The following is a 12269-nucleotide window of genomic DNA, read 5'->3' on the forward strand; positions in this document are numbered from 1 at the left end:
GGCGGTAAATCTTCTGCTTGTGTTCCATTTAGAGAGCCATGGTGTTTCAGGCGGATGTGGTTGAATTATAGCATTCTGATGTCCTCGGTGCTGGTTTGTGTTGATGCACAAGTCTGTAGTAATCGTTGTTTAGCCTGTGGTATATACTCAGGAGACCGTATGACAATATGCAAACGTATTCCATTATGGTCAGTTTCAGTCTTTCTTTCTTCATCTGTTTACCCTCCAGGGTTGGTTTTTCACTCGGATGCGGCGAGGTATCCCACCTCCACCGCCTCAAGGGCAGTGTCCTGGAGCATGAGACTTTGAGTCGGGGGACTAAACTGGGGAGAAGGACCAGTACCTCGCTCAGGTGGCCTCACCTCCTATATTGAACAGGGGCCTTGTGGGGGGACGCGAAGATTGGAAGCGATAGAGAATGAAATAGGAAGGCCGCGGCCGTCACCTTAAGTTAGGTACAATCCCGGCATTCGCCTAGAAGAAAAGTAAGAAACCATGGAAAACCACTTGCAGGACGGCTGAGGTGGAAATCTAACCCCCTCTACTCGGTTGACCCCGAGGCTGAGTGGACCCCGTTTCTGCCCTCGTACCACTTTTCAAATTTCATGGCAGAGGCTAGAATTGAACCCGGGACTCCGGGGGGTGGGAGCTAATCAAGCTAACCACTACACCACAGAGGCGGACGCTAATTGATTTACATGTCCAATATTGTTGATTGCCATATGTGTTCGGATCCACAAAAAGTGAACACTTGTTCATATGATGTTTTGAGGTCAATAAGTTTACAGTTGATGTTGATCTGATGAATACTTTATATTGATCGGTGCTGTGTGGTAGAGAATTCATGCTTGCAAGATAGAAATTCTACTGTTCGAAAAGTAATTACAGGAGAGATACTTCGAAGAATTTCCATCTTAGAAACCTTCTGAGATGTCCGTTGTAAACCTGTTGGTAACTATCAAGCCGTTAAACAATGCAACAATGGACTGGAAAATTCGCCTGAATTAAACATTCTTATGGCGCTCTTTATTTACTTACTTTTTTTTTTATCAAGCTCCAGCCAAATTTCTAAGGGAACTGAAGGGGAGTAAAACTAAAGTAGGTCATGTTTATCCAAAGTTGCGTTACACATTGATTTTCCTCAAACAACTGTTGTTGATATCGCTAAATTTCTAGAATCAAAGAAGTGTTAGGTGTCGTACTAAATGCATATTTTTTTACAATTAGCCTTACGTCGCACCGACACAGGTAGGATGAGATAGGAAAGGGCAAGGAGTTGGAAGGAAGCAGCCGTGTTCTTAACTAAGGTACAATCCCGGCAGTTGCCTGGTGTGAAAACGGGAAACCACTGAAAACCATCTTCAGAGCTGCTGACAGTAGGGTTCGAAACCACTATCTTCCACTATTTAACCACACGGCAAAATGAAAAGAAGACAGTTTTATTTTGTTGTATTATTTTCTTGAAGGCTTTTTTTTCAATTTCTGAATATTCTTTCTATGTCTCATAAAATATGGCATCCAGACATTCCCTCCTCCTCTTTCCCACACATTCGCCCTCTCCCTCCTTCGGGGCTCGATCTCAGCCCTGCCAGCTCGGGCCTACCCTGGGCCGAGCACGGTGTTGCTCTCTTGCAATGGCCTGATGTGTGACAGAATTATAGAAAAGCTAATTTCTATTCTGTTATGTCCGATACATTTGCACCATGGGAGCTATAATTCACGAAATTGTTATTGCTGAGACCATAAACGGCTAGCATCGCGACGTGGAAATATTGTTCAGACGTAAAGGCCTGTATTAGCTATGTGAATAAACAGGCAGCTCAGCTGAGTTCGATTCCCTGTCAGGTAATCGAAAAATGCAAAAATGAGATAAAACTTCTGAATAGGCCGGTATGGCACTGGGGTCCAGACAGCCTACAACAGAAATGAGTACCAGCTTAATTCCTCGGGTGAAAGGTGAGCGGGCATAGAGCCGACCACCCTACACCGCTAAGTGATGAAGCCTTTACCTTCAATTCGTCCAAGGACCTCCATAAGCTATACGGAGAAAGATTTGGACTGTTGCCTGTGCGTAACTCTCGTACCTTGGGATTGCAGTAGGCGACATAGAACTTTGAATAAAGGATTATATTGTATTTTCCAGGCAAATACAAGGAAACATTCGGCGGAAAACTACCTCCAGTGTACTCAGCAATTAGACGAATTGATGATGATGATGATGATGATGATGATGATGATGATGATGATGATGATGATGATACTGGTGTTACATCCTATGACGGTATTTGGAGACGCTGAAGTGCCGGAAGTTTGCCCCGCAGGAGTTCTTTGACGTGCCACCAAATATACCGATACGAGGCTGGAATATTTAACCAAACCAAACCAAACCTAACCTCATGGCGCAACAGCCCCGAAGGGCCATGGCCTGCAGAGTATGAGGGGTCGTGTGGTCAGCACGATGAATCCCCTCGACCGTTATTCTTGACTTTCTAGAGCGGGGCCGGCATCTCACCGCCAGTCAAATAGCTCCTCAATTGTAAACACGCAGGCTGAGTGGGCCTCGAACCAGCCCTCAGATCCAGGTAAGAAAAGCTTACATGGCCGGGAATCGAAACCGGGGCCTCTGGGTAAGAGGCAAGCACGCTACCCCTTCACCGTGGAGCCGGCTTCTGGCGTATGTAAGTACCATCAAATATCACCGGATTGAACTGGAATGGAACCCGCCAAGTTTAGTTCAGGAGGCCAGAACTCTACCGTTTGAACCTCTCAACCCATTGATTCGAATATAAACTTCCCCCAAACTTAAAAGTATCGCTCGTTTCAAGAGGTAGACGATGAACCTTTAGCTTGGGCACGCTGACGGTTTACATTGTAATCCCTTGTGACTTGTGGCCAGAAGATAAACACTTCTCCATCACGCCACCCCTTGTGGATTTACTGCACACATATTTCAATTAGAGTGCTCTCGGTAGCTGCAGAAATACGTGCAACAATCTGACGTCTGTTGAACAAGACTAGAGTTACCGTTAACCAGACCACATTATGATAATTATGCATGGTTCGAGCCTACATAAATTAGTTTGCTGTTAGAACGCAATGTTCAGGAGTAGATTGATGAGATTTGACAATAGAACAGGAACAATCAACATGTTATTGCATAGTCCAATGAATTAGCTCCTGGATGTATATTAGGTCTGCTGAGCGATCCATGCGCTAGCAACAACTGCTTAGCTGTTGTCTGTTAAACACATTGCAATATGTGAACAGGTTACCGAGAAAATTGCCGGTAATGTAATAGGAAACAAACGAGTGAGTTAGAAATTATGTGAACTTATTAGATAAAAACGCCTCATGTCGACCCCAGTGGCACAGTCGGTGAGTAATATTGTTCTTGTGTTGAACAGGTAGGGGTTCAATTATTATTATTATTATTATTATTATTATTATTATTATTATTATTATTATTATTATTATTATTAGTAGTAGTAGTAGTAGTAGTAGTAGTAGTAGTAGTATGATTATTACGTCCCCTAAGTACATTTTGGCGGTTTTCGCAGACGCCAAGGTTCCAGAATTTCGTCCCGCAGGAGTTCTTTTACTTGCCAGTAAATCTACCGGCACTAGGTTTAGGTATTTGAACATCTTCGAATACCACTGGATTGATCCAGGATCTAACCTGCCTAATTGGGGCCACTTCAACCGTCTGAGCTACTCAGCCCAGTTATTATTATTATTATTATTATTATTATTATTATTATTATTATTATTATTATTACTATTGTATTCACGCCCACTGACTACTATTTACAGTTTTCGAAGACGCCGAAGTGGCATCAATTTTTCCCGCAGGAATCTAACGTAGTATATTTACCGACACGAGGCTGACATGCATAATTTGAATATCTTTAAGTATATACTGAGTGAAGTGAGACCCTTTAAGTGGAAAAGAGCTGTAAATCCACTACCACAGTTCTCTCTCGTTTAAGGACTCCTAAATGGCTGTCAGTTCTATCCCTACACTGTTACGATTGTCATATAACATCTTACTACAATGCCGCTGAGTGATTGAAACTCAGGGATAGACGATCATACTCAGCTTCTTGCTTACTGCTGAGAATTCTCATATCTAATGCTCCCCCATATTTGACCAAGTCCATTCTTCAGGTGAGTCAAGTGCATGATCTGGACAATAGGTTTACTGCTAACACCCTTCAGGTTCGAGAGCATCGTATGGTAAAGTCCAGTAAGTCGTTTGTTGTCACTACCTCTCTTAAACTACGTGAAATACAGCAGATTAGTGTCACGTCGGTAGATGCAGAGTGGGTCTCGGCCCTCAAGTGGCCACGGCTGGTCCGTGGTCCAACAGCTCTGCACTCTGAACGACCAACCAAGCAGAGGAGGGGTGGCCGCAGCTTTACCTTGGATATACGCCTCTGCATTCGGGAGACGGGACAGGGCTGGTCTTCATTGCTGGCCCCAACCGTCGGCTGTCCTGAGAATGGTTTTCCGTGGTCTTCCATTCTCCTGCGCTAAGGCGAATGCCAGAACAGTTACTAGTATGGCCATTGCAACCAACGCCCTCACCTTCTCCTAGCATCTCCTTCACCGTAACAAATCTCCTGGCCTGAGAGACGGCGTCACCGTCTAAGAGGCCCGCCTCTCCGTTCAGGGGAGGAAAGAAAACATTTTAGTAGGAGTAGTAGTGTCAAAACTCAGAAAAACGTTCTTAAATACCACCATGTAAGTGAATTTTCACCAAATTAATTAAATATTACGAAATATCATTATTTCCTAGACACATTTAGCTCTATTCTTAATTCATCATCGGCATTTTTTTTGCTAGCGGTTTTACGTCGCACCGATACCCATGGGTCTTACGGCGACGGTGGGATAGGGAAGATCTAGGAGTTGGAAGGAAGCTGCCGTAGCCTTAATTAAGGTACAGACCCAGCATTTGCATGGCGTGAAAATGGGGAAACCACGGAAAACCATCTTCAGGGCTTCCGACAGTGGGATTCGAACCGACTATCTCCCAGATGCCAGCTCGCAGCCGCGTTCCCCTAGCCTCACGACCAACTCGCCCGGTCATCATCGGCATTAAAATGTGCCTTGTTAGTATAGTCTATGTTTCCGAAAGGGTAAAAGTAATATTGTAATCTCCTAGACATTTAGTTTTTAATTTTTTAATTCTCAGTAGGAAAATGTATTTTATGCTCTACTTATTAGATACATTTTACATACATTGGCAATTAGTTACAGCTAAATAAATATATTTTTCTCTCTTAATGGATGCAGAATTTTTATATTTTTCTCTGTGCTAGCCAGAAAAAATGTAGCTTTCACTATGGACTTAGTCTCTTGGTATAGGTGTTAGTAATGATATTCAGAGCAAAAGTAGTGTGTTTGATTGCTGTAAAATGCGTTACCCATAGGGATAATGGTGCTACAATAGCACTTTCCACCTTATTGAGGAAAGCAATGGCGAACTCCTTCACTCGTCACTTTGACTAGTACAACTCGGTATGGTGAAACCATCCGCTTTGGCGGTTTCTAGCATACCTTTCGGTGGTGCGATCGTAAGTCTCTAACTAGTTACTGGGTGAATAGTTTAATTACAAATTACCATTGTTCACACAGCAAATTTCGTGGTATAATGACCAGAAGCCCAAAGCATAGGCCGAAAGTATTTTGGAGGGGGTTGTCGCAAAAGATAGTGTTTGCTCGCAGATATGAAAGGTAGCCGGGGGGCAAAGACACGTCTCGGTTTAGAATGCTGTGCAGGACTTGTGAACTGTGACTAGATCAATCCGCTGCAGATATCTGCAGTGTCTAGCAATGCGGAGCAGGGAGGGAGTGCAGTGATATCTTCCTGACGCAGGAGTATCATCAAGGGCATGAGATTCTTTGACAATATTGCCGAAGTCTGGGCTAGAAAGAGAGAGAATTAAGTCTCTATAACCAGAGCGTCTCTGTGAATCAAGTCACGTACAGTATTCGGACTGATGGGCGGCTACATGCAACAGAATAATTCAAGCACGGAGAACTAATTTTCTGAGAGAAGTCTTGCTATTTTCAGTTCTACACATCGTGCACAAGAATGCAATAGGTACGGTAAAGTACGAAAAGGAGATGTAATATATTTTTCTTAAGGAATAACTGAAAAGTAGGTTGATTAACATCAAATCTCAACAAGCCTTTAACCCTGTCTCAGTTGTTTTCTTTTTCTTTCCGAAGAATTCCACAATAAATCCTAATGAATACTTAGACATGCCCTAATTTGGTTTAGGAGTTGGTGGCATTGTATGAGAGTGAAACGTTCACAATAACTAACTCATAAGGAAACAGAATATAAGCTTTTGAAATGTGGTGTAACAGAAAATGTCTAGAGGGAAGTTTCAACACGAAGGAAGAGATACTGAATCGAATTAGTGAAAAGAGAACGATTCGGAGAAATTTGACCAAACGAAGAGAGAGAATAATAAGACTAGTGGTGGGCCCTCGATACTTTAGATACCTCGATACTCACGATACTTGCATCGTATCGACATTGAACGATACTTCAGAAAATTTGCTCGATACTTTTTCGATACTTCGGTGGTAAATATGCAATTTTTATTTCATTTTAAAATCTCTAAATATTATTGCGGCAAGTAGAACATTTTGAAGTGGACGCAATGACAGTAGAGACGAAGACGGAGATACGGTCAGGAAGACCCTTCCTTCAATTCCTGCTTATTCAGCGCAAACCCAAATATCTAATTACCATACCGTACCAACTGTATTCTATTCCGTTCAATATGAGTGAGGTGTGAAACTATTTTCACCCCATTGGATGATCGCGCCATTTGTCGCATTTGTAAGAAGAGTTTTTTGCGTGGTGAAAAATCTCACAACACTAGTAATCTAAAAGACATGTCACTTCAGTGCACAAAATTGCTTTTTCAGAACATCATAATAAAAAGTTCTGCGGAAGTGGAAATTTAACTTCTGATGAACTAATAGTAGATGAGCCTGTGGCTCTTCTTTCACGGTCATTAACGACATTGGCATCACCATCAACATCATTCTCTCAACAGTGTCAACCTACACTCCATTTATGGACGAGAAATCTGCATTTAAACCAGGTGATAGACGGTCGAATACAATTACCAGAAAAGTCGCTACAACGGTGTGCGAAGATGATCAACCGTTCAGCATTGTTTAGGATGAAGGATTTAAGGAGTTGATCAAGAATCCTGAACCTAGATATGCTATGCCTTCTCGTAAGCAAATATCTAATCAAATAATTCCATAACTTTACGACGAAATGGAAAGAGGAGTAAGAAAAGAGCTCCAAAATGCAAACAGCGTAGCTGTTACGACGTATATGTGGATATCAACAGCCTGCGACGATTGAGTGCGTAATTGCAACTTCTGGCTCGGTGAGGAAAGAAACGGGAAACTACCTCACTCCTCATTTCCCTAGTACGCCTCTTCAGTGATGCTTAGGCCATCTATGACAGCTGATGGCAGAGCTGTTGAAGATCCAACCAGCCTTAGGGCTGAAGACTGAACATACATACCGTTCATTTTGTGGAACTGAACTATCTTAAACATATATGCATTGAAGTGATACCATTTGAAGAAGTGAGCCACACTGGGGAAAATATAGCCAATTTTTTAAAGAAAATTTTAGAAACTTGGAGTTTAATTGACAAATTAACGATCGTGATTCATGATAACGGTCGCAATGCTGTAAATGCTATCAAGGTAGGAAACATTACCCACCTGTCGTGTTTAGCTCATACATTCGAACTTGTTTTGAAGCATGGAATTTTCACTTCAAAAAATATTGAAAGTCTCATTTCGTCATGCAGGAAACTAGTTGGGAGTTTCGAACACTCCTCAAAATCCACTAAGATTCTCAAAGCGGCACATAACCATCTTTCCTTACCACAACACCGTTTGATTCACGATGAACCTACGTGATGGAATACAACTCTACATATGCTAAGAAGACTCCTTCAGCAAAAGAGAGCCATAGTTTTTGCAACTTCTGATCTCTCCTTGCCAGTGAATCTTACAGTATCGTAGTAGGATCTTGTTAATATATTGGCTGACTAATTAAATATTTTCGATCAAGCAACACTCAACGTAAGTTCATCTACACTGTCAGTGTCCGAAGTACCGAGCTCGATAGCTGCAGTCGCTTAAGTGTGGCCAGTATCCAGTAATCGGGAGATAGTGGGTTCGAACCCCACTGTCGGCAGCCCTGAAGATGGTTTTCTGTGGTTTCCCATTTTCACACCAGGCAAATGCTGGGGCTGTACCTTAATTAAGGCTACGGCCGCTTCCTTCCCACTCCTAGACCTTCCCCGTCCCATCGTGGCCATAAGACGTATCTGTGTCGGTGTGACGTAAAGCAACTAGCAGGAAAAAGTGTTCGAAGTGATACCCAGTGTGAACAGTGTTATTTCTGAATTGGAAAAGCCGTCAGACTGTAGATCAGGAATTGCGACTGTTCGACAGTCATTGCTGGGTGAAATTAATGTGAGGTCTAAATCCATTGAAGAAAATAAAATATGTTATATTGCAACGCTGTTGGATACCTGCTTAAAAGGTCGAATTTTTCACAGCCCCAGTGCTCTCAGTTGTGCTAAAGACCGAGTGGACCTCGTTAACCAAGAAGAATATTCTGCATCCAAAAGTGATGAGGTAAACTTTATTTTTAATTTTTTTTTTCAGATTTTCGGGTACTTATGTAGGGATAGTCGTGTAATACTGACATACTCGCAAAAATAGATCAGTTCATAAAATTTTCTTTATTTTTTCTAGATGTCGCCTACTGCAAAGCCCGAGAAATTTTTAGGAATGTGGTACATTTACAGTAATATTCTATTATGCAACAAAATAATCGTGTGCCAGATATACTGCCAGTTAACAGTTTCCAAGAAGAAATCACTGCATATCTCAACGACGTTTTGTCACCTCCTCCTTCTAGTTCACTGGATTACTGGAAAACAAATTCAAAATTTTAAAAACTAAAAAAAAAATTTGCCGCTAAATATTTGTGTATTCCCCCTGCAAATTTTTTTCTGAAAGAATATTTAGCACAGCAGGACTCGTGTGACAGGAAAAAAGGAGACTTGACCCTGAAAAAATGAGGATGCTAGTATTTTTGAACAAACACTTATAGGAGTGGACTGTTTCAAAAACACATTTTGCTTTGAAATATCTAATGTACAGTTTAAACTAAGTACACTGACGGTGTTAAATTTGTCTCATTGGGCCTAAATATGTGCACCTAATTAATTTCATTGGCATTACACAGTTCTCCCAACATTCTATCTTGTATTGAAAGTAGAAGTAGAAATAACGGTATAGAGTATCGAAGTATTCGGTATCGTGGAAAATATCATGTTTTGGTATCGAATATCGAAGAAAACTGGCATTCACCCATCCGTAGATGGCAAATCTTAAAGACACCCGGAACTTTTTCAGTTAATGTGTGAGAAAAGTGTAGGTGGTAATAACTGTAGGGACAGACCAAGGCATGAATATGACAAACCGATTATAGTAGATGTAGTGCACCTTACTGCGTGTCTGTAATGCACCTTTTTTGCTAATTGTTTACGTCGCACCGACACAGATATGTCTTTTGGCGACGATGGGATAGGAAAGGCCTAGGAAGTGTAAGGAAACGGCCGTGGCCTTAATTAAGGTTCAGCCCCGGCATTTGTCTGGTGTGAAAATGGGAAACCATAGAAAACCATCTTCAGGGCTGCCGACAGTGGGGCTCGAACCCACTATCTCCCGATTACAGGATACTGGCCGTACTTAAGCGACTGCAGCTATCGAGCTCGGTGTAATGCACCTGGCGTGGACCATCCAAATAGGTCCTTGAAATCTACTCTATCGAATATCAATAATCGTGGACAGGGTCGGAAGGTACATCAATTACGAATGAGAACTATATTTTATCAGTGAAAATAAAAATTTATTTCACTAAGGCAAAATGAACAAACCCAGAAAATACTAACATGAATTTTACAAAATTTATGCAAGCAAGGAAACAACGGGGTCTCACGCCTCTGTCAAATGATTCTTACAGATGGTTGGAACTTTGAATACGTTATTTCACGGAGAGGAACATTCAGATAAGTTTCATCATTAATTTGGTCCATAGTCCATTCTACGCATCTATTTTATGTAAGATATAAAATAATTTCGCACCGAATTAACGCTATCCCGAAACTTACACAGGTTCAAAAACATTACACACATATAAACGCATGGAAATGAGACCGAACCCACGTACCCTCAAAAGCACTGAATGTTCGCCATGATCGCGGTCACAGCAATAATCTGACTGAAACCACAACCATTTGCACGTAAGGTGCACACAATTAAAAAAAAACGGAAACAAGGAAATACACTGCACCAGAAGTACACATAGAAATATAGCACATGGCATACGAGTAATATTCAGGAGCCTGGAATAAAATACAGGGAAATACAGTGGAGCTCCTTCACAAGAGCTCTCTGGGAATTGAATTCCCGTTCTGGAGTTTCGTTCTTCAGGTATGCTGGATCTTCATTATTCTGCTGACCGCTGTAGCCATGCGGCGAAAGTATTCGTATTTCGTTCACCTTCTGTTTACATCAGCTGTGGAACTATCCTACGACGTTATATTCAACAGGGCTGACCCAGTAACATATTTCTTCTTACCACTCAGCTGGGAGGGGGGAGCGCGGCTTATAATTCTCTCGTTTTCATCTGCGAGCCTTGAAATTATCTGAGCTCTCCTATCTGGCACGTGGTGAACAGTACAAAATCTTCTCACTGTTTTCTTCGCGCTGGGTCGGTTGATGCAGAATGGTTCTCGGCCCATAAGTGGCCACGTCTGGTCCATAGTCCAACAGCTCTGCATTCTGACCGGCCAACTGAGCAGAGGAGGGTTGACCGTGGCTCTACGCCTCTGCTTTCGGGAGACGGGATCGGACTGGTCCTCACGGCTGGCCCCAACCGACGGCTGTCCTGAGAAAGTTTTTCCGTGGTTTTCCACTTTCCTGCACTATGGCGAATGCCAGGACAGTTCGTAGTATAGGCCACAGCCACCAACCCCCTCACTTCTCCGAGCATCTTCATCGTAACAAATCCCTCGGCCTGAGAAACGGTGTCACCGTCTAAGAGGCCCGCCTCCCCCTTCAGGGGAGGAATGAAAACATCTCAGTAGTAGTCCTCGCGCTGCATTGATTCCCGTGGGAATTACAATAAAAAATATTCACGGGCATGGGCCTTCCGTAATTAACAGCACAGTTCACATTCATAACATTATCTCTTCCTCTGTCCATTACATATCTCTATAATTGCCTGCCTTTTCTTCGCTTATCTGTTTCACATAATTGCGCTCTGCAGGCTATAATTCACAACCTCAGCATATCCCCGCTTATTCATGGATAGTGTCTATAAATCCGCCCGGCCTTCTGCCCTGTCTTAAGAGGACTATTAGTTACACAAAAAATTGTAAAGACCCCCGTGGTTTAAGTTTAGAATTCTGCACCTAACAAAGATCAGCAAGCAGAAAGTGTACGCTTACGCCCCTAGTACCTGAAATCCTATGCAATATTAACTCTAATGGATGTCTCCTGTCTCCCCGTCTCCTGGTTCGACGCTAACGTGGTTCAGAATGATTCCGCTTGCAATGATGACCCCTCCAACGCCATGCTGCCCTTCGCCGTCGCCTTCCCGTGCGGCGTCAGGGTCCGCGCCCGTTCCTATTAGCGGGGACGGTTTCCGCTCTGATATTTTAAAGACCATATCCCCACTCGTCGCTCAGGGAAATCACCGTTTATTAAGACGCGATCCACTGTGTTCTGACCTCTTTTCTCTTAACAGTCAGTCGTAACTTCGCACTTTCTCTTAGATCGCTGAATTACACTATATTATAATCAGATATTACTCAATAATTCCATCTTAGTGAATTCTCCCCTTCATTTTGTCCAAATCTGCCTTGTGGGCTGGATATCAATCGATTTATTTCTAGCGCCATGACTTTTTCGCATTAATTTATGTTCGATTTCGCGAAAAGGAAACAATTTTGCGAGTTATTTCGCTTTAATCCTTACCTAAAGTTACACATAAAAAGTTTAATTCGTGAGATTTGTGAATTATTTCTCTGAAAGATAGATAAATAAGGAGAAGCAATATTGATAATCATTCATTATTCCTTACGTTATCTTGATTAGAACTATAATACAGACCTAATCAAGATTACATAACAAATCAC

The 12269-nt window shown here is 42.2% G+C and overlaps 1 protein-coding gene across 1 annotated transcript in view; it reads left to right on the forward strand.

The window, feature by feature from the left end:
- The first annotated feature begins 1892 nt into the window (after positions 1–1892).
- LOC136863829 (beta-alanine transporter-like) overlaps positions 1893–12269 on the forward strand; it is a 767558-nt gene continuing 757181 nt past the window's right edge. The window contains exons 1-2 of the mRNA XM_068226105.1: positions 1893–1956; positions 2144–2281. Coding sequence (XP_068082206.1) covers positions 1893–1956; positions 2144–2281 — 202 coding nt within the window. The remainder of the gene's footprint in view (positions 1957–2143; positions 2282–12269) is intronic.

Source organism: Anabrus simplex, chromosome 2 (assembly GCF_040414725.1).
Source record: "Anabrus simplex isolate iqAnaSimp1 chromosome 2, ASM4041472v1, whole genome shotgun sequence".
NCBI classification, from domain to species: domain Eukaryota; kingdom Metazoa; phylum Arthropoda; class Insecta; order Orthoptera; family Tettigoniidae; genus Anabrus; species Anabrus simplex.